Here is a 23,960-nt window from a genome sequence, read left to right as displayed (position 1 = left end):
CTGCCTGTTGGCCATCTTAAACTGGATGTTGTACCATAGGCATCTCAAACTCAACATGTCCTCACCATTCTCCTACCCAACTTCTCCCTTCTTTATTACTGTTAAGGAAACCACTATTCTCTTCTAGTTATCCAGTCTCACAACCTTGGTTTCATCTTTGATTCCTTGCTCTCATTCACCTCACATATCCAGTTTGTTGTCAAATCTTGTTTCTCTTTTCACATTTTTTCATTTACTTTCTCTTCTTTCCACTCACACAGCTATGATAGTAGTTAAGACTCTTGTCATCTCTCCCCTGAATATTGCAATAGCTTCTACCTGGTTTTCTTGTCTCAAGTCTTTCCCTCCTCATCAGTCTATCATCCATTCAGGTACCAAGATGATTTTCCTAAAGCACTGATCTGACCATGTCACTCCTTGTACAGTTAGCTCCGGTGGTTTCCTATACTCTTAGGATCAAATAGAAAATCCTTTGACATTTGATGCATCTTCACAACTTGTGCCCTTTCTACCTTTCCTGCCTTCTTACACTTTATTCTTTTTCATGTACTCTGTGACCTAGTTATACTGGCCTACTTGCAGTTCATCCAATATGGTACTCCAAACTCAGTGCCTGTGCACTGACTCTTTCTCATGCTTGGAATACTTTGTTCTGTCACCTCCCTTCTTAGTTTCCTTTCTTTCCTTCAGGATTCAGTTCATATGCCCCCTTTTTCAAGAGACCTTTCCTTTTTCCTTCAGCTGCTAGTATCTTTCTCTTCAGGATTACCTTCTATTTATATTGTATATGTTTTGTATGCACCTAGTTATCGACATGTCACCCTACTTACAATGTGTGCTTTTTGAGAGTATAGACTATTTGTACTTTTCTGTGCTTCCCCAATGCTTATCTCAGTGCCTGGCACATAGTAAGTGCTTAATAAATGCCTGTTGACTAATATTTGAGGGGTTTTGCTTCTACTAGGGATGTATTCTTCAGAAGGAAGGTGAGTAAGAATTTGTGTTTAAAGTTGTCATACTATATGACATTGATTCAAGCTTTTTGGTCACCATGGAAACATCTTGTTGAAAATAGCATGTTTGTATGTAAATGGCATATTCCAAATCCACATCAATGACTAATATATCATATACTTAGAAAAAAATTGTATAGCCTTTTAGGAAGTTACAGTATCCAAACACATTTGTTGGAGACACAAAGAATCTCAGGGTTATGCATTTATTTGGAATCTTTACCTGAAAATAAAAAACTAGTTGGTTGCTTTTATAGAAGTGCCAATTGTTAGAACTCTACTATAGTTACAGAAAGTTGATTTTGGGGGAATTGTCTTGATGTGTTTCTATTAGAAGATTCTACTTTTTAGTAAAAGTGCAAGATGACCTTTTCCCCTGTAATTACTTCTTTTTTTTCTTGTTCATGTAGCTAGGTGGTGTAATGGGCAGTGCTAGACTTGTATTAGGAAGACCTGAGTCTTGAGACATTTACTGGCACCCTGAAGCCATTTAACCTCTGTGTGCCTCAGTTCCCACATCTGTAAAATGGGGATAATAATAGCACCTCCCTTCCAAGGTTGTTGTGAGGATCAAATGAGATAATATTTGTAAGGTGCTTTGCAAACCTTAAGGTGCCATATAAAAGTTGTTATTTCATTCAGACTTAAATCTGACCTCTGGCTACATAGGTCAGCCTTCTTTCATATCCTATTTACCCCACATTTCTTATGTTTCTCTCTTTTTTCTTTCTTCCTTTAATTTTTTTTATGCACTCATAGAATATGAAAACTCTGAGGTCGTGCATCTAGTCCACTTTCTTACTTAATATGACTCCCAGCAGTTTCCATAATAAGTTGCCATCTAGCCATTATTATCTACACGGAATTATGGGCTCATAGATTTAGAGCCAGAAGGGACCTTAGAACTCATCTAATCCTGACGCCCAAAGACATAAAATTATTTGCTCAAGGTAACATGAGTAGGCTCTTAGGATCATAGGTATAGAGCTGAAAGGAACTTCAGAGACCATCTCATCTAGCACCTTCATTTTACAGATTAGGAAACTGAGGCCCAAGGTCACTCAGGTAATAAGCTGCAGCAGCAGTTTTGAAACCAGCACTCTTTCCACTGTACCATACTACCTCCTGGCATGTAGTAAGTATCAGTGAGTGCCATGATTCAAAAACCCTGGCTGTGTGCCCACTCTGTCACGAGGCAGCACTTTCCATTCATTGTAGGACAGTCCTGATTAGAGCCAGAGGACTTGAAACAGAATTCTATTAGTGTTAGAAACTGTGACCTGGGCCAATTCCTTTATCTATCAAATAATTTCTCTTCTAGCTCTATATTGATGATCACAGGATTGTTAAAAGTTTTTTATATCGAGTCAAAATCTTCCTCCCTATAAATTCTGCTCATTTACTCAGTTTCTGCATAGAATACAGTGAGATTTTATAACCATGATCTGTACATTATTCTTAAAAGGAATGCTGCTTAAAGTAGCTGCGTACTTCCCTTCCCTTGTGATGTAAGCAGAAACCCTGCATCTTTTTTTTTTTTTAAAGCATGAACTGCCAAGCTAGTTCTAGACAGTAAAGATTTTTTGGTTTCTCTGCCCAAGGCTAGCCCTGGACTCTTTAGGGCTGGTAATGTGAACTTTTGGGGGGCAGAGACTATTTTTTTGCCTCTCTTTGTATTCCCAGCACTCAGAACAGAGCCTAGCATATAGTAGGTGCTTAATTAATGTTTGCTAACTGTCTAGTGTCTATTTTCAAACCCTAAAGGTGGTTGCTTGATGTGTAAACACTTGTTTTTTAGTACTGTCATTGATGGAATTTGAATTAATGTATATAGGAGTTTGGAAGTGCTGAGAAGTATATAGAAAATAGGTATTGGTTGATCTCTGATTATATAAAATTTCTTCAGTTTGAGAGCATATTTATACCTTGTCCTCCACTTTGAACAGAATTCCTCTTACGTATGGCAATTTTTTCCTCCTCCATATAGGATTGCTCACCTCTACCCCCACTTCCCAAGCTGTCCACCCCATCTGCCATTTCTTGAAACAAGAATTTTCCTTCTCCTTGGGGAGTTATGATAGTGTAGTAGAAAGTGCTTCAGAGAGGGTGCTCAACCATTAACTGTCTGATTAAGATTGAATTCTAGAAATTTTGAGTTTCTTCATCTATAAAAAAGAAAAGGTTGGAGGCTTATACGAACTGATGCTGAGTGAGAAGAGTACAGCCAGGAGAAATTTGTACACAATTACAGACACAACATATGTGTGATGACCAACTTTGATGGACTAGACTCTTCTCAGCATTGCAGTGTTATAAGTCAATCCCAAAAGACTCATGATGGAGAGAGATGTCTACATCCAGAGAAGGAACTAGAAATAACTGAGTTTGAATCCAGATTGAAGCAAACTACCAAATCTTTTTCTTTTTCTTGTTTGGTTTTGTTTCCTCTTTCCCATTGTTCATTCCATCTGATAAAATTCATCTTTATAACCTGACTAATGTCTAATGTGAAAGTATTTGCAGATCCTTTACTTGATTGTATGCTGTCATGGGGGGAAGGAGGGAGGGAGAGAAAATTTGAAACTCAAGGAATTGTGGAATTGAATCTTGTAAACTAAAAGTAAACAAACAGATTAGTAAAGAAAAAAAAAGGTTGAATTAGCTATTTTCCATGGATTCTCTTACCTCTGAAATTTTATGTTTCTTGTCTTTCTTTCCTTTTTTGGCAATCTTACCCCTTCTCTACTATCTCTTTGATCACATTTTTATATCGAGTCAAAATCATATCCTATCATATCTAAATTATCCTATCATATCTAACATTTGTATAGCACTTTAAGATTGGTAAAGCAATTTACATACATCATCTCATTTGACCCTAAAAACAACCCTGTGAAGTGGGTACTTGAGAGATTATTTTCCCTATTTTTTTCAAAAGAAGAAAGCAAAGCCCAGAGAGGTTTTGACCTACTTACTATCACACATTTGAATGTCAAAGTTGCATTTTGAACCCAGGTCTTTTCTAAATTCCAAGTCCAAATCATTTCTTTTCTCTACACTCTTTTGCCAGCTTAGTTTGTAATCATTCGTGGCATTCTTCTCATATTGCCTTTTATCATAGTTATTTGTATACATGTATTTTTTTTAAACTAATAGATTGTAAACTCCTTGAAAGGAGGGACTGTTCTACTCTTTGTATTCTTCACAGATGCTAGCATAGAGTAGCTGCTCAGTAAACTATCTGTTGAATAAATGAATATTCAGTAAACTATGATAATTTGAGGACAGTTGAAAGCTAAATAATTAAATACAGCAGTTCCAGAATTTGCAGATTTTAGGGAAATAACCATTAGTTGTGCCAATGATGCTATTTGGGGAACTATAACATAAATAGCAAGCATTAATTGAGCATCCTACTATGCTAGGTTCTGGAGGGAGATGAAAGAAATAAACTTCCCTGCTCAATCCTTGACTTTATAAAAATTATTTGACTGATGTCACCAAGCTCTTGCTGTTAGAAACAAATGTATGTTTATTACCACATAGGATATCATTCATAGGACATAATTAGAGAATTAGGAATGAGTTGGAACATGAACTCATCATTTAATGCAGGTTCATCTCTGAGGGATAAAGAACTGAAATTAAAAAAAAAACCCTCAAAGACTAACATGTAAACTGATACCTTTTTAGACTGTGCATCCAGAAACCCCCTCACCCCCCACCATACTGTCATTTTATATAGGAAAGGTCTACGTATAGAGAATTTAGCCTGTTTATGCTCTCTTTGATTTTTTCTTATTATGAACCTAACAATCACAAATATTCTAATATATAGAAGATAAAAAAGGATGGTGTATTAAACTGTGAACTTCTGTTGTATATTATTTGTTTTCAAAAGTATATATTAACTTTAACAAGATAGTAACAAAATTGTCCTATTTGTGTTCCCTTCTGAACTTTTTGTTTTTCTTTGTATTTTTATGTTGCTATTCTTCACTTTTTTTTCATCTCTGTCACTTCTTACTAACTCATTGCTTTACTTCTGTTGCCTCTTGTATCAGTTAGTTAAGCAAAACGAATCAGCACATCAGGTACATCTATCTGTATGTTATATAACCTTTCACCAGAAGCATGCTTGGATTCTTGCAGTAACCTGATGGCTGTCTCCCTGCCTCCGTTCTCTCCTTTCCGCAGTCCCTCCTTCACTCATCCTTGACTTAAGAAGTCAAAGTGATCTTACTAAAAGGTTAGGTCTGACTATGTCATCCCCTTACTTGATCAAGTCCAGTGGCTCCCTAGTACCTTCAGGATTAAGTATAAAATCTATTTATCGTTTAAAGTCATTCTTAACCTGATCTCTTCATACCTTTGCAATTTTTTCTAACGCTTGACTTCCTTTTGTGTACTTTGTGATCCAGTGACTCTGGCTTCTTCACTGTTGTTAGAGCAAGACACTCCAGTCTCTCCACTCTGAGCATTTTCATTCATTGTCCTCCATGTTTGAAATTCTTTCTCTCCTCATATTCACCTCCTGGCTTCCCTGGTTTCCTTCAAGTCACAGCTAAAATTCTTTCTTCTATTTATTATCTCCAATTTACCTTGTATATATCATATTTGGACACAACTGTTTGCAATGTTGTTTCCCTCATTAGACTGTGAGCTCCTTAAAAATAGGATATTTTACCTTTCTGTATATCCCCAGTGCTTTAGCACTGTCTGACATGTAAGTGGATAGTTAATGATTATTTATTGACTGAATCTTTTGATGTTATGATTTGGTCACTGCATTAATCAGAATTCTGAAGTCTTTCAAAGTTTCTTCCTTTACATTATTTTAGGCATCCTAAAAAATTTCTCCTGGTTGTTATTTTATTCTGCATCAGTTCTTACAGCTCTTCCATGTTTTTTCTGATTTCTTTATAGTTGTCATTTCTTATAGCACAATAATATTCGGGCATATTCATATGTCACAGTTTGTTTAGCCTTTCCTCCATTGAGGGTCACTTAGTTTCCAGTTCTTTTCTATCACCAAAATGCTACTATAAATCTATTTGCATAATTGCATTGTTTCTTTTAGTTCTTGACCTCTTTGGCATATATGCCTAGTTTAGATGCTGCTAAGTGAAAGGGCATTTACAGTATGGACACTTTTTAGGTATAATTCCAGAATGTTTTCTAGAGCCATATCCTTTCCTGGAGATAATTTGTCCTGTCAATTTGGAATGTTAAGTCCTTGGTTTCAACTTCGGAAGTGACAAATTTGCTTGGTTATTTTAAGACAGACTTATCATAAGTTATTGTGAATGAATGATGGGTGTTTTACATAGCAGAAAAAACACTGAGACTGCAAAGGAAGTAGATTTGATTTTTAGTTCTGTTTTTACTTCCTGTAAACCTGTAAATGATCTTTGGCAAATCACTTAAACTTTCTTAGGTCTTCATTTCTTCATCAGTAAAGAAAAGGGTTTGCATTTAGTTGACCTCTAAGTTCCTCTTTAAGTTAGGTTTTATGTCTGTGATCTTGTGAGTGGAGATATGATGTTGTTGTTTTTTTTTAATTTATTTTTCCTGACAACTCCAGAGGTAATTGAATATACATTTGGTCTGGTTAATTTGCTACATTCAGTATCCTTATTTTTCATTTTTGAATTTATTTTTGTAAATGCTGTTGTTGTTAATATGTGCTTGTTTGTGTGTGGCTGAGAAAAGTCTTTCTGTGAAGATTGCCTTTTTTAATAGACATGGTCATTTTCTTTCATATGATAATGTGTAAGTTGTGACTCTCTTACAAGTGGTTGTTTTAGCAGTGGAAAAGTAAAACACATCTTATTTTAGAATTGTTAGCTACCTTTTCCAATGATAATTCCTTCTATATGAAAGTGTATTATAGATTATGCTTAGGAGAAATGTTCAATTTTTAGATCAGAAAAGTCTTATAAACTAAATAGATTGACTTACCATGCATTTATGTTCTACTCTTATGAGAGTATAAGTAAGAAATCTTCTGAAAGTGAGAATTGAAGAGTCTTCTATTTGTTGACTTTTTCTGTTTCAGGAATCTATTAGTTATCCATGAATGATCCTGGTGAAGTCTATCATCTAAGGAGTCATTTGTGTTGAGATAACTTTGATTATTTGTGGTCAGACAAGAGATCAAGATTTGGTGTTTTGAAATCTGGTGTTAATTTCTTGGAAATGCTCCTGTGTCAGGCAAAGGAAGGGAAAAGTAAATTGGATTCCTTTCTTCCTCCTCTTAACTTACCTTTTTTCTTTTCGTTTTCATTATCCGATAATTCTTCCTTCTCTGGACTTTCTCCTCTGCTCTCCTACTGTACTTGTGAAGTATGACTGATACCTGGGTAATCTTTAAATCAAGAAACTAGAAAGCCACAAGTTTGCTATGTGTGATGTCTAAAAGCTGTCTCTCCTCAAGGGATGTCAATATTTATCCTCCAGATTTTATTCTTATCAAATACATATCAGATCCTAAAAATAAGATTGATTGTTGGAAAGAGGGGATTTTACATGATAAAGATTTCAAAATTAGATACTTTTTTGAAGGTGATTAGAGTTTGATATTTTTACACAGAAAACCAAAATTAAACCTTTGCAAAAGTTGTATTTGCATCATTTTGTTAGCAAATCTGGTATTAAATGATATGTAGTCTATAGGTTCTCTTGCTATTGTGGCATTCTATTCATTCTAAGAAATTTGTACAAAGTGATTATTGAAGGAATAGGAACTCTGTAACTGTATGCCACTTCTTTGGGGTGTGAATTTGGGAAAACTGAATTCCTGTAAATATTATCCCATCTTATAGATGTTCTTCACGCATTCCTGGAGTGTGTGAATAAGGAACTTAGAGGGTAACCTGATAGTGAAAAGAGTCTAGTGGCTAGGAGTTCAGACAGCCTGGGTACTGGTCTCAGCTCTGCTGCTCTTTGGCTTTGTGCATACCACTCAGTTCTCAGGGACTTAGTTTCTCCATCTGAGAAGCTTGTACTTGATATTAGGGTCTTTTTCAACTTTAATGCTATGTGATATGAATTTGGTTTAAGTGACTCTCTCCCTCTTTGTGCCTTTACCAGCTTGAGGCATACTAGTTTATATAAGATGCATTGATCAGAAGATATTTATATGACTTAAAGCAAAATCTTGTATATATTGCTGGTGATAATAGGTATATAACATGAACCATAAACACTTAGAAACTTAGGAATTGGGTCTGGATGCTTAGAATTTATTTGAGGTTTGACGACTAGTAGTAGTGAAGACAACAACAGTAGCATGTTTTACTTAAAACTTTTTGTTAAATGTGCCTTTTTTCCCCCCACTTTGTACTAACAGCTACATCATGACAACAGAAAAAGGCTTAGTGGCTGAGGCCGAGAATCCACAACACCAACAGCAGAAGGAAGAAGGTGAAGGAGCTACCAGAACAGGAACACAAGAGGCTCAGCTGGAGGAGTCATCACAGAAGGCAGCTGAGGGGATTAATCATTCCGAACATAAGCAGAAGGCTTCCAATGGTGATACCCCCCCACATGAGGACTTGACTAAGAACAAAGAGCGGACATCAGAAAGCCGAGGCCTATCCCGGCTGTTCTCCTCTTTTCTCAAGAGGCCTAAGTCTCAAGTCTCTGAAGATGAAGGCAAAGAAACAGAATTAGCTAAGGACAAAAGGGAGGGAGGTCAGAGAGAAGCAGAGTTTGGAGCTGGTCTTGAGGAAGAGATCCTTTTAAAGGCCCCCATTGCTGCCCCCGAACCTGAACTTAAAACAGACCCATCTTTGGATCTTCATTCTTTAAGCAGTGCAGAAACACAGGTAAGAAATGGAGAAAGAGGGAGAATGAGGGTAACTAATACATTTGACTTTCATTATCTGGAAGCATCTTGTTTGGGTTACTTCTTAATTAACTTAATAAGCATAGCCGACATTTTTATAGTGCTTTAAATTTTCAAAGCCCTTTACCCTTCATTTCAAGAAGTAGAATAAGCTAAGGTAGAGCAGGTATTAACCTTTAGTAGTGCTTCATCTTACACATGAGGAAACTGAGGCACTGAGAAGTGGATGGGGCTTACCCTCTAAGCTTTCTCTAAGATAGTCTGATTCAAATTCACTTTTTTCCTAATTCTAAGTCTAGCATTCTTTACTGGATACTTCTTAGCTAGATAACCCCAACACTCTGAACGGAGTTATCTAAAGTATTTGAAGCTTTATTTTGTAGAAGTTAAGTACAACATAATTTGATGGAAACTTGATAACATCAGGGAATGTTTTTTCTCAAATGTTTATTAAGCATCTTTACTTATTGCTGTAAAATACTTCTTCAGACATAATGAAGCCAAACCTAGGTCTTGAATAGAGAGGAAAAAAGTGGGATGGTCTGAAATTGATATTATTTGAAGATTGTGGAAATGGAATGGTTCCCAGCAAACATAGTCCTTTTAGGAAAACCTACTTAAAGGTATCAGAATAGTTCCATGCCTTCCTAAAAAGGGGTGAGATGCCTTTATTTCTCATTCTTTCTCCCCATTTGGAATAGAAACTAGTAATACATTATCATGGAGAATCCATGTTTTCCTCCTCTATATAAATTGTTTCCTGCTATCATTTTTATAACATAATTTAAGACCCTCATCGATATCCTAACATGAAGTTACAGCAGTGAGCATATTTTTGCTCATTTGCTCAATAAAATGTGGACAGTCCAGATTCTGCAAATCACACTTGATTTTTTCAGCCTTGAAATGCTCACTAGATCATATTGGCATATTTTGTTTTTGAATCACTTTTTTTTTTTTTTTTTTACTATTTCCCTGTCTTTTATGCCTGTCCCCCGACCAATGAACAGTCCCTTCACCAGGCATGCCAGCACTATACTATGGCTATAGAGACCAAGGAAATAGACTCTTTCCTGAAGAAGCTTACATTCTTTTGAGGTGACACAACATGAACATTGAGAAATAATATGAATTATACATAAAGTATATTTAATTATATGAACCAGTTGGGGGGAAGTTGTAATCAAGAAAATGTATCATAAGCTATAAAGCTTTATAAAATGGAGCTGTTATTAATGTTGTGGCAACCAAAATCCAGTTTTCCTCATTTTCAGTTTCTGTTCTGTCAGAAGAAAATATGGTTTAGTGGAAATTTCTTCATTATATGTTATGTTCAAATGCAGGGACCCTAAAATGTTATCCTGGCTGTATGTAGGTAAATTCATTTTGAAAAACTTGGAAATGGCTTATTGCTTTTCCCAGGAGGCCTATATTTAGTTGAAATCCTGTTCTTCTTTGACACTTGATTGCAGGTAGCGTTCTTGGTGGGAAGGAAAGACCTAGCTAACTCATAGATAAGCAGTTTTGACAACTCCATAGATGTTGATTTATTCCATAAAACAGTTGTTATCTATCTTTTATGAGGTTTAGTGACTTGGGAAATTTAGAGTGTGCTAAATCACATAAAATTTCCTTAATTTCTAATGCTTAAATCAGGATAGCTGCTACAATGGAAAGATATGGTTAGGCACTGGAGATGGAGCAAAGTGTTAAAGGAGAGGGAAGAACTTGACAGCATTAGGTAGGGGAATTCAGTTAGAGGTAGCCTATGCCAAATACCTCATGTGTAAATCACTGTATTGGGCACTTGGGGGATATAATTTGTTTAAGGATAAGTAAGTAGAAGGTGAGGAGAAATGGGCAAGTGAGAGACCAAAGTGCTCTAGGGAAATTTGAGAAGAGATAACACATGTCTATGAGAATGAATGAATGAAAAAGCATTTATTAAACATTTACTGTATGCACCACTTACTGCGCACTAGCACTGTGCTGAGACAAAAAGAAAAGTCATACATCCCCTGCTCTTCAGGAATTCATCTTCTGATGGGGGGGACAACACATATAGAAGGTTTCACCTGCAAATCAGATGGAAAAGTCCCATGATCCATGAGGTATAGTGGCAAAACAGATGATGCATGATACTTACTGTAATTTCCTCTGATAATATCATATGAGAGGCGTCTGGATGGCACAGTGGATAGAGCACCGGAACTGGAGTTGAGAAGACCTGAGTTCAAATCCTGCCCCAGACACAGATTAGCTGTGTTAGCCTAGGCACTTCACCTCTGCCTCAGTTTCCTTAGCTGTAAAATGGGAAGAATAATAGCACCTGTTCCCCCCTCCCTGGGTTGTGAGGATCAAATGAGATACTAATTAGAAAGCATTTAGCACAGTGCCTGGTACTTTGTGGGCACTTAATAAATACTTGTTTCTTTGTTTCCTTCATTCCTTCATATCATTTTATGATATTGAATCATTTGTCAGTACTAAGGACTTTACTTGCAAGAATTTTCTTTCCTGGGTCTTTTGTAGCTGAGCTAGCAGCACCTGCAGAGGCAGCTGCCAAGCTGTATCTCCTCCGAAGTTGCTTCCTGGGATGATGGCTTCAAGGGCTGGGCTGGAATCAGCACCATGATTGTGAGGGGTGCTCCCCCTGCCGAGGTTCTTGGTCTTATCTCTCCCTTGGTGGCCTTTGGCCAACAATTGGTGTTGGTAGGTGTGAGGAAGGTGCCCCCCACAGTGATTTCTCCTCTTGATGATGACTGGGGGGCCCAGGCTGGAAACAGGAAGAGGTGATGGTGCTTAGTGAGGTGCTACATCTTGTGAACTATGGTTCCATGGCATACTTTCATGGGCTGCTTTGAAAGACAGGGCTCTCTGCTTGAGGCACATGGAATACTAGTTTCTATAGACTTTCATTGACTAGGACCTGGTATCATTTACAGGAAACTCATATGCATTTTATGTACATTACATAGAGCCTTATATAGGTGTGGGTTAATCTCTCCCTCCCCCCATTAGAATATGAGCCCCTCCAAGGCTAGGACTGATTCCTTCTTGTCTTTCTCTTGCAGTGCCTGGTACAGAGCCAGTGCTTGCTTCATAATTGCTGATGGATGGATTGTTGTAGCCTGAATCTTACAGTCTTGTATCTAGTTGCAATTGTCTCTTGCTTTCTTTTTTTTTTTAATTTAATTTAATTTTTTTAGTTTACATCATTCATTTCCACAAGATTTTGAGTTACAAATTTTCTCCCCATTTTTCCCCTACCCACCACCCCAAAACAGCTATCCCACTGAATATCCCCTCCTCCAATCTTCTCTCTCCTATGTCTTTCCCCATCCCCTCTCCGACTTTCCAGTAGGGCATGGTAGATCTCTATGCCCCAGTGCCTGTATATCTTATTTTCCAGTTACATGTAAAATAATAATAATATATATATAAATATTAAATATTTGATTTTAAACCTTTGAATTCCAGATTCCTTCCCTGCCTCCCTTGTCACCCATCCTTACTGGGAAGACAAGCAATTCAACATAGGCTGTACATGTGTAGCTATGCAAAACATTTCCATAGTGGATATGTTGTGAAAGACTGACTATATTTCCCTCCATCCTATCCCACCCCCCACTTTTTCTGTTTTCTACTTTGATCCTGTCCCTTTTCAAAAGTGGGTACTTCCAACTTCCCTTCCCCTCAGACTGTCCTCCCTTCCATCATACCCCTTTCATTCCCTTCCCCCCTATTCTCCTGTAGGGTGAGATACCCTATTTAGTGTGTATGTGATTCCCTCCCTAAGCCAAATTCATTGAGAATAGGGTTGACTCATTCCCTTTTGCCTTCCTGTTCTTGCCCTCCATTGTAACAGTTTTTCCTTGCCTCTTCTATATGAGATAGTTTACCCCATTCTATCTCTCCCCATCTCTTCTCATTATATTCCTCTCTCACCTCTTAATTTAACCTTTAAGTATCATCGCTTCCTATTCAACTGGTCCTGTACCCTCTGTCTATGTATACCTTTACACACACACACACACACACACACACACACACACATATGTATATATATACGCATTCTCACATATGCATTCATATGCCCATAAACCCTCCTATATAGACATATATGTATATATACATACACACACATATATGCATACATACATACATTTCTATCCCCTTCAACTGTTCTCACACTGGGAAAAGTTTCGTAAGTTACAATTATCGTTTTTCCACGTAGGAATGTAAATAGTTCAACTTTGATAAATTCTTTATGATTTCTTTTCCCTGTTTACCTTTTCATGCTTCTCTTGCTTCTCGTATCTGAAGGTCAAATTTTCTATTCAACTCTGTTTTTTTCATCAAGAATGCTTGAAAGTCCTCTATTCCACTGAATGACCATATTTTCCCCTGAAACATGATACTCGGTTTTGCTGGGTAAGTGATTCTTGGTTTTAATCCCAGCTCCTTTGACCTCCAGAATATCATATTCCAAGCCCCTTGATCCCTCAGTGCAGAAGTGGCCAGATCCTGTGTTACCTTGATTGTGTTTCTACAGTATTCAAATTTTTTCTTGCCGGCCTGCTGGACTACCTTCAGCAGGAGGTTAGGTTCTCTCTGTCATTTTGTGGGTTCTGTAGCCAACTCCATCCAGTCCCAGCCCTGCAGTGATAGGCCTAGCAATGGACCTTGTGGTTGGTGGGTCAACTTGCTACCACATTGATCAGGCCTTGTCAGGGCCTCCGCGCACCCTGGCGTCTGGGCCTCTGCGCCGGCCCCCGTTGTCTTCCGGGCCTCTGCATCTCTTGTTTTCTTCATAGTATTGTTCTTATTAATAGTACAGTGCATTTTATGAATGATCTTGATTTCTGACTTGGTTATGTTGTGGTTCTACAGCCTGCCCAAGAAGAACACGGAGAAGACATAGAGTTTGAAACTAAGGAAGGAGAAGAACTTGAAGAAGGCTCCAACACAGAAGTGAAAAAAGAAAGCGTGGAACCAAAAACTGAGAAAGAGCTCGGGTCTTCCCAGAAAGCTGTCAGAAGACACAGAAACATGCACTGCAAGGTGTCCTTGCTGGATGACACAGTTTATGAATGTGTTGTGGAGGTGGGTACATGTCTTTTCTTTTCCTTTTTTTTTTTTTAAACCAGTTCTTATTGCAGTGACCAGAAATCCTGCAATGTTGTAGGGTTAAATAGATAGCCTCCACCCAAAGATAAGAACCTGTCAGATGAGTATTGCCAAAGCTGTTTTTCTTTCTATATCACCTTCCTGTACCTATGTGTTTGTGGTAGATGTTCAAGTTGCTGCTCATTGTAGGGACAGCTTAGTGGCTTGTATAAAATTGGACTTTGAAATGAAGGGATTAGATGGCAAGGTTACTTGGCTGTATAATCAGGAGGAAACATCTTTTCAAGTTGGATCCAACTTGTATCAAAATGTCCCTTACTTGTACCCTTTGTAATAGGTTGGTGTCCCTTACTATAAAACATCAAAGCCCACGTGCAAAGAAGTACGAATTCCCCACAGATTAGTTCTCTTTTCAGAAAATAATATCATCAAATTGGACACTTAAAACCAAGTTGGAGAACATCTAGTCCACTGCTTTCATTTTGCAGGTAAGGTCATCCTATACTTAGAGGGAATGAAGTGAAGTCACCTTGTTAGTGGCAGAGTCAGGATTCCAGTTCAGCTCTTCAGATGCCCAAATCCTGTGTTTCTCTGCTGATGTAATGAAGCACCTCATCTTTACTTGAGTACTTATTAAACTGACTTAGATAATTCTTCAGAGAGATATATATAATTATTTGCTACAATTTACAAGGGAATAGTCCAATTATATCCTTCCTTAAATCTGTTATTTTACAAAGTCTCTGTGGCTTCAAAAAGGTATTGGACATAATGGAAGGATCCTCCACAGAGTTTGGGGTGTGAGGACCTGAGTTTAAATTCTGACTGTACCGCTTAGCGCTTATTTGTTAGATATTCAAGTCACTTCAAGAGGGAAATTCTTTGGGTCTCATTTTCTCCATCTGTAAAATGAAGGAGATAGAGATCATCATAGGATATTGCTGTTGCCGTATACAATGTTCTCCTGGTTCTGCTCACTTCACTTTGCATTAGTTAATGTAAGTCTTTCCAGGTTTTTCTAAAATCCGCCTGCTCATAATTTCTTATACCACAACAGTATTCCATCACAATCATATACCACAACTTGTTCTGTTCAGTCATTCCCTAATTGGTGGACATTATCTCAATTTCTAATTCTTTGCCACCACAAAAAGAGCTGCTGTAAATATTTTTATACATATAAGTCTAAGTCTTTTTCCTTTTTTTTTTTTTCCCCAATCTCTTTGGAATACAGACCTAATAGTGGTATTGCTGGGTCAAACGGTATACACAGCTTTGTAGCCCTTTTGACATAGTTCCAAATTGCCTTCCAGAGTGGTTGGATCAGTTTACAATTCCACCAACAGTGTGTTAGTGTCCCAATTTTTCCACCTCTCTTCTAACATTTGTCATTTTCCTTTTCTGTCATATTAGCCAATCTGATAGGTGTCAGGTGGTACTTTAGAGTTGTTTTAATTTTCATTTCTTTAATCAATAGTGATCTAGAATATTTTTTCATATGACTATAGATAGTTTTGATTTCTTTGTTTGAAAGCTGTTTATTCATATGTTTTGACCACTTATCAATTGAGGAACAACTTGTATTCTTATAAATTTGACTCTGTTTTTTATGTATTTGAGAAATGAAGCCTTGATCTGAAAAACTTCCTATAAATTCTCTCTGCCTCCTGCTCCCCCCCACCCCCCCATTTTTTTGCTTTCCTTCTAATCTTGGCTGCATTGGTTTTGCTTGAGTGAAAACTTTTCAATTTAATGCAGTCAAAGTTATCTAATTTACATTCCACAATACTCTCTATCTCTTGTTTGGTCCTAGATTCTTCCCTTATCCACAGATTTGACAAATAAATGATTCCATGTTCCCCTAATTTGCCTGTGGTATCACTCTTTATGTACAAATCATGTAATCCACTCCTGTCTACTTCTTTTTTATGGGTGAGTTCATTCCATTCAAATTCACAATTATGATTACTAATTATTTATTTCTCTCCATCCTATTTCCTCCCATTTATCCTTCTCTCCATTTACCTTATTCCTCCTCAAAAATGTTTTGCTTCTGACCACCACCTTCTCCAGATCCCCCTCCCCACCTTTTTCTCTTATCCCCCTTCTCTCCTACTTCCCTAAAGGGTAAAATAGATTTCGTTTCATTTTTTTGTTTGTTTTTGTTTTTTGCTTTTTGGAGGGCAATTGGGATTAAGTAACTTGCCCAAAGTCACATGGCTAGTAAATGTGTCAAGTGTCTGAGGTCAGCTTTGAACTCAGGTCCTCCTGACTCCAGGGCCAGTGCTCTATTCACTGTGCCATCTAGCTGCCCCCTAAAATAGATTTCTATAACCAACTGAGTATATGTTAATTCCCTTTTTAAGCCAGTTCCAATGAGAGTAAAATTCAAGTGTTATTCAGCTCTTGTCTTTTCATCAGAAATGCTTGGAAGTCTTCTGTTTCATCAAATACCCATTCCTTCCCTCTCTCCCACCCTGCAAAGGATTTTTGCTGGGTAGGTGACTCTTGGTTGTAATCCTAACTCCTTTATCCTCCAGAATATCATATTCCAATCCCTTTGGTAATTTAATTTAGAAGCTGTTAAATATTGTGTTATCCTGCCAGTAGCTCCATGATATTTGATTGTTTCTTTCTGGCTGCTTGTAGTATTTTCTCTTTGACCTGGGAGCTCTGGAATTTGGCTATAATATTCCTGGGAATTTTCATTTTGGGATCTCTTTCAGGAGGTGATCAATGAATTCTTTCAGTTTTTATTTTACCTTCTGGTTCTAGGATATTAGGATAGTTTTCTTTGACAATTTTTTGAAATATGATATCTAGGCCCTTTTTTTGATCATGACTTTCAGATAGTCCAGTAATTCTTAAGTTAGCTCCCTTCAATGTATTTTCCAGGTCATTCTTTTGATTTTGTTTTATTGTTTCTTGATGTCTTATGGACTCATTAGTTTCCACTTGTCCAGTTCTGATTTTTAGGGGATTATTTTCTTCATTGAGTTTTTGTACCTCCTTTTCCATTAGGCCAACTATGCTTTTTGAGGAGTTCTTGTCAATGGATTTTTATGCCTCTTTTGCCATTTGACATATTCTGCTTTTTAGGTATTATTTTCTTCAGTATTTTTTATGCCACCTTTACTAAGGTGTTGGGGTTTTTTTTCATGATTTTCTTACATTATTCTAATTTCTTTTCCCAATTTTTCCTCTACCTCTCTTATTTGATTTTAAAAATCCCTTTTGAACTCTTCTGGGAATTCTTTGTGGGTCTGAGATCAATTCACATTTGTTTTTGAGGCTTTGGATATAGCTGTTTTGACATTATCATCTTGTTCTGAGTTTGTGATTTGATCTTCCCTGCAACTATAGTAACTGTCTGTGGTCAAGTTCTTTTTTGTTGTTGTTTTTACTCATTTTTTCAGCTTGTTTCTTGACTTTTAACTTTATGTTAAAGTTGGACTCTGCTCCCAAGGTGGAAGGAGCATTGCTGTAAACTTTAGGTTTTTTATGCTGCTGTATTCAGAATTAGTTCTGGAGGTCTGTAAGTTTTCAGCTCTTACAAGGTGGTATGATCTAAGGACAGGTGTGGTCATTGCTCTCCTGTCTTGTGCCTTGGTCTTTGAGCAGTCACAAACCTTCTTTTCCACCCTGGAACTGTGTCCTGGGTCCCTGTTCCTGCTAGTGCTCCTTCCTGCCCTGGGACTATGACCTGGACTGTGTATGGGCAATGCAACAGAGTCCTGCTCCCAATGTCAGCAAAGATTTCCCTGTAGTCTTCTTCTGACCAGTTTTCTGTTACCCTTACTGTCTTTAAGCTGAGAGTTCTGGAAGTCCAGCAGCTGATACACATGCCCCCAAGATCTGCTGCTGGATTCCTGGGCACAGCCTCCACTGGATTGTGCTCCACTCTCACCCCAGTGAAACAGACCTTTCCTGCTGACCTTCTAATTTTTCTTGGACTGGAAATTTGTTTCACCTTGTCCCTTTTATTAGTTCTGTCACTTCAGAATTTGTTTTGTAGTGTTATTTTAATGTTGTCTGGAGGGAAATTTGGGAGAGCTGAGGTCCCTGCCTTTACCATCTTGGCTTGGATTCTTTTTTTTCCAATTAATTTTTATTTTATTTTCACTTCCATATTCTTTTCCCCCTCCCCCTTCTCTACCCATTGAGAAGGCAAGAAAAACAAAACCCTTTGCAAATATGTATAGTCACACAAAACAAATTCCCATATTAGTCATATCAAAAAATAGAAAAAAAGAAAAGAAAAGATATGCTTCAATATGTACTCTGAGTCACTCAGCTCTTTTTGGAGGTTTACAGCATGTTTCTTCATGAGTCCTTTGGAATTACAGTTGGTCATTGCCTTAATCAGAATTCTTGTCTTTCAAAGTTCTTTGTCTTTACAATACTTTTATTGTATAAATTGGTCTTTCCTCATTCTGCTCACTTTATACTGCATTAGTTCATACAAATCTTCATATGGTTTCTTTGATACCATCCCCCTCATCATTTTATACAACATCATAGTATTTCATAATGTTTGTATACCATAACTTGTTTAGCCATACCTCAGTTCATGGGCATCCCCTAAGTTTCCAATTCTTTGACACCACAAAAAGAGCTACTACAAATTTTTTGTATTTGTGGATCTCTTTCCTCTTTCTTTGATCTCTTTGCAGGTATGAAACTAGTTATGATATCACTGGATCAGATGGTATTCATAATTCAATAGATTTTTGAGCACATTTCCAAATTGCTTTACAGAATGGTTGAATCCATTCATAGCTCCACCAAAACTGAATTAGTGTTTTTCTACAGACCACCCAGCAGTAATCATTTTTCTTTTTTGTTAACTTATCTGTTTGTAAAAATGAGGGAGTTGTACTAGATGATCTAGGAAAGGTACTTCCAGCTCTACATTTGTGGCTTTGTTTTCCCTCCATGTCACCTGTGAATCCTTCCTCAATGTCCTACTTTGATTCTTAATCATGGTATGGACATGACCCTGGGCTCTTAATGGCTCTTTCAGGGGGAGCATCAACTCTGACTGGTACTAACAAACTGGAAAGACTAAGTTTGAGCGTAGTGAAAAACCAGGAAAGCCATGGCTGACCGGTCTAGCCAGAAAGCTGGCCAACATTTTTGGTTATAGTAATCCATGAAACAGAGTGAAAACATAGATAATGGGAGAAAATTATAAGACTAAATCTTGTAACTCTGTGAAGGCCAAGAGTAAATTAGCATCCAAATGTATTACTTTATTTGTCTCAGTACCTCAGGGATCTATGATTAAATTGGTGTGGGTACTTCCACCCCACAGGGCAGACTCCAGCCTGTCCTTGTCTTAGTAGATCATTTGATCTAAAGGTTATGCCTAGAAGGAACTTTAAAGATCATCTTGTCCAGCCCTCTCATTTTACAGCTGAGGATTCTGAGGCCCAAAGAGTTGAAGTAATTTGTTGGGCTTGTACAACATGGGTTGTTCCTGAAAAAAAATTGTTACCAGGCAACCAAACAGGCCAGTCACAATCACTAATTAACTGCCTTCTGTGTGTCAGGCACTGTCCTAAGTGATGGGGATACAAATACTAGCAAAAGGAGTTTACATTCTAATTGGGAAAGACAACAGGCAAAGAGCAGTGGTTTTGTTGGTGGAGGAAGGTACTCTTACAGGAATGCGTGGTGTCAGAAGCAGAGCCAGGAGAGGGAAGTGAATGAGGACCAGTCTGGACCCCTTCTGTGAACAGAGACCCTGGAAGGAACTCACCAAGGAGAAGAGGGACCCTCATGGTGAAGGTCCCAGGCACTGAAGGAGGGTACAGACCTACACTTGCCGGTCCTCAGATGACAGCTACATAATCTGTTGTCAGTCCTTTTCTCAAAGCCTATGCTGCTTGTTAGGGTAGTACCTGTCATTTGTATCGTCCTCCAGAACCCAGGATCTTCCCACACCAAGAGCCCTTGGGAGAGAATTTTAATGTAGGTTTGATTTAATAGTCAAAAAGTAAACTGGACCATTGAAATAGGAACTTGCATATAGTGTAACATAAAATTATTTCTTCTGGTAAAGAGTTCCTGTAGAAATCACCTAATCAGGATTGAAGGGAGAATTTTTTTCAGCAAAGTTAATGGAACTTGTAGATTGACTTAAGAAATCATCTAATTCAACCTCCTCATCTTACAGGTGTGGAGATTGAAGCAAAAAAAGGTTATGTATCTTGTTCAAAATCAGAGAGTTAATAGCAGAGCTAGGACCAAAATTCAAGTTATCTGACTCATTGGCCAGTGGTCTTTCCCTTATGTTTATCTGAAGTTAGTTAGGTTTATATTTTTAGCCCCAAAGATTAGTCAGAAATTCAAATATTTGAAATATATATGTATGTGTATGTGTGTATACACATGTATACACATATACATATATATATATATATATATACCACTTTGATTCTCAACTGAGAATAATAACTTTGGTTATTTAATCCTTGTGTTTTAAAATTCATCTTTCTGAGATTATTGTTTTTAAAAAGTTGAGGTTTTTTATTTTTATGTCACCAGAATTTCCCCCGTATCCTTTCTCTTCCCACCTCTCAGAACCCTTCCATGTAACAAAAGACTTAAGGTGGTTTATTGTTAACCATATTGTACTATCTTACAAGTGGGCTTCAAAAAGCAGGTACTTGACCCAGTTTGAGTACTGCTTCTGTATTACTGATTAGTCAGATGATCAGTTCCAGGATAATAGCCTAGGTAAGGACCATTAAGACAGTACCTTGTAAAATCCCTGTGAGAGTCCTTCAGATAGCTTATATATGTATGTTATGTCGAATTTGGCCTGTTATTGAAGGAAAGAGCTAAGAGTCTGCCTCAGCACCTTGAGTCTTTTTTTTTTCTGGGATAATGGGTAGTAGGGAGTCTGCATTGCAGCGACCACAATTAGCTGTCAATGTAGACAGCTGCTTCCAATTAATTCAGTGGCTGCACAGACAGTAGCCCATAGCTTGCTCAAGGAAATCATGCATTGAAGAGACAGTGGAAGGGGATAAAATCTCCTTTGCGTTATAGACAGCAACACTAATTCTGGCACAGCTCCCAAGTCACTTTGTACCAGCTGTGCACAGTCATTCATAGTGACATGACATGGAGCTTGGGTTTTCCATCTGTGTCCTGGGTTAGTTATGTAGCCATCTGAAGGTTTGTTAATATTAAAAGGTAAGAGAAATTACCAAGTGAAAGAGTTAATACTTGGTGCTAAGTATAGAGGCAGTGTGCCAGCTATTCACCTTTTTCATTCTATCTGGAATATCTGCCCCATCCCCTCTTTGCCTGTTATTCTCATCTATCCTGTTCATCCTTCAAGGTCAGCCTCAGATTTCATGAAGCCTTTTCTGACCCTGGCTTCCCTAGCCTCCTTCAAGGCTCTGCTAAAGTCCCACTTCTGTAAGAAGCCTTTCTTGACCCCGCTTAATCTTAGTACCTTCCCTCTTTGTTTCCAATTTATCCTACATATATATATGTATATGGTTTGTACATAGTTGTTTGCATATCTCTCCCCTAGTAGATTGTGAGCTCCTTGAGAGCAGGAGCTTGAGCTTTTTGGGGGAAGTAGGGGTGTTGGATTTTTTTTGTTTTCTTTTTTGCTTTGTTTTAGGCCTTTGTATCCCCAGCAATTTTCACAGTGCCTACTACTTAGTGGGTGCCTAATAAATAGCTGTTGACTTGACTTAATTGATCCCTCTCTCTTTACATCTGAATATGATTCTTCCCTCCTGTGAATCTATATATCACTTTGTTCCTTTCTCTTTTAAGGCATCTGCCTTGTAGTGTACTTATGGTATAGTGTACTTTTTATTCTCTTTATTAGGTTATAAACTTTATCACATAATGATAAAATCTTAGTTGGAAGGAACTTTAGTGGCCATCTATTTAAGTTTGTATTTGAATGAGAATTCTACAGCATGCCTGACAAGTGGTCATCTGACCTTTACTTAAAAAACTATAATGTGTGAGAAACCATTACCTCCTTAGGCAGTCAATTCTACTTTTTCCTGCTTCTGTTAAGTTTGTATTTACATCAGCCTTAGTTGTCTTCTTTGTAATTTCTACCTTGGTTCTTGCTCTCTGGGTCTGAAGAGAAGAAAACAAATCTTTTTTCCATAGAACAGCTCTTTAGACCTTTGAGGATAGTCATCATACCCCCTCCACAAACCACCCCTGCCCCCTCTGGCCAAGTCTTATCTTTTCAGATAACACATCTCTGGTACCTGCCGCTTATACTCAGGTAGCCTGGTCTTTCATTCCATTACCATTCAGGATTCCCTCTTCTAGATCATTTCAAGCTTTAAAATTAGTCACTAGTATTTCTTAAGCACCCACCATGTGCCAGGAATTATGAAAGGTGCTGGAGATACAAAAACAAAAGCAAATCAGACCCTGCCTTTAAGATGCTTATATTCTGCCAAGGAAGATGAAACACACCTATGTAGGAATGTATAAAACAGACACAAAGTAGCCATGGGTTGAAAGACACTGGTAGCTGAGGGGATCAAGAAATTTCTCAAGGGGCAGCCAGGTGGCTCAGCGAGTAAGAGCACTGGCTCCAGTGTTGGGATGACCTGGAGATCGAATCCCGGGCTCAGACACTCAGCACCACACCCAGAAATAACTGGCCGTGTAACCTTGAGCAAGTTACTTAACCCCAATTGCTTTAAAAAAAAAAAGTTCTCAAGCAAAAGCTTGGGCTTAAGCTGAGTCTGGAATAAAACCAAAGATTCCAAGAAGAAACATTTGGAGGCTGTTGAAATAGTTCAGGCAGGTGGTTGTAATAGTGGAGGGGGTGTTGAGTGCCTGACTTCGATGCTGTATCTGTTAGAGGAGTTAAGGGAGGAATGTTGTAGAGATAGAAACAGCAAGCTCGAGCAGCTGATTGGATATTTAGGTTGAGTGAGAGTGCAGAATTGACATTGCCACCAGTGCTGCAAACCTGGGTGATTACAAAGATGGTAGGTTAACAACAAAATGCTCCAGCGTTTGTCTGATTAGGGCAGAGCCTTGTTGGACTTTTCCTTAGTCCTGGAGGAACTAGCTCCTAGTCTTTCAGAACAAGGACAATGTCACTATCATCAACAACAAGTATTTATTAAATACTTACTATGTGCTAGGCACTGTGCTAAGGGAATGCAGAAGAAGCAAAAAGTGTTGTCCCTGACTTCAAGGAGCTCACATTTTCATGAGGGACACGACTTGGAAATAAAGATAATATACGGGGTCAGTGGGAGGTATTATCAAAGAGAAGAAGCCAATAGTAGAGAGGACTTGGAAAGATTTCTTGCCAAAAACAGAATTTTTTTTCTTTTTTGGAGGGGGGAAGGCAAGGCAGTTGGGGCTAAGTGACTTGCCCAAGGTCACACAGCTAATAACTGTCAGGTATCTGAGGCCATATTTAAGCTCAGGTCCTTCTGACTGTAGGGCCAGTGCTCTAGATTCACTGCGCTACTTAGCTGCCCTAAAGTCCCTTTTTTTTTTTTTTTTTTTTTAGGAAGTAAGGGAAACCAGGAGGTAGAGTTGAGGAGCCAGAGCATTCTAGGCCTGGAGGATAGCCAGTGAAGAGGCCAGAAGCAGAGAGATGGAGTGTCCTGTTCAAGGAGCAGCAAGAAGGCCAGGAAGAGGGGCAGTAAAGAGGAAGAAGCTTGAAAAAATGGGAAGGGGCCAGGTGTCAAAGGGCTTTAAAACCTAGCAGAGGATTTGATATTTGATTGTGAAGGTAATAGGGAGCCACTGGTATTTCTTCAAGGTGATGTGCTCAGATCTGCACTGTAGGAAAATTGCTTTGGCAGATGAATGAAGAATGGATTGGAGTGGGGAGAAAATTGAGGCATGGAGACCACTTAGAAGGCTATTATAGTAGTCTGGGTGAGAGATGATGAGGGCCTGAAGCATCAGCCTAGGTGGCTGTCTTAGTGGAGAGAGGATGGTAA

At 38.1% G+C, this 23,960-nt stretch overlaps 1 protein-coding gene across 18 annotated transcripts in view; it reads left to right on the top strand.

The window, feature by feature from the left end:
- EPB41 (erythrocyte membrane protein band 4.1) overlaps positions 1–23,960 on the top strand; it is a 191,324-nt gene that overhangs the window by 61,948 nt on the left and 105,416 nt on the right. For all 18 annotated transcript variants that reach the window (XM_069079302.1, XM_069079308.1, XM_069079305.1 and 15 more), the window contains 2 exons: positions 8,365–8,842; positions 13,756–13,968. In XM_069079302.1, coding sequence (XP_068935403.1) covers positions 8,372–8,842; positions 13,756–13,968 — 684 coding nt within the window. In that variant the 5' untranslated portion in view covers positions 8,365–8,371. Of the gene's footprint in view, positions 1–8,364; positions 8,843–13,755; positions 13,969–23,960 lie in introns of those variants that run through there.

Source organism: Petaurus breviceps, unplaced genomic scaffold, assembly GCF_028583685.1.
Source record: "Petaurus breviceps papuanus isolate PSGF00001 unplaced genomic scaffold, PetGlider_PUasm1.0 91041, whole genome shotgun sequence".
NCBI lineage: Eukaryota > Metazoa > Chordata > Mammalia > Diprotodontia > Petauridae > Petaurus > Petaurus breviceps.
This window is presented reverse-complemented; position numbering and strand designations above follow the sequence as displayed.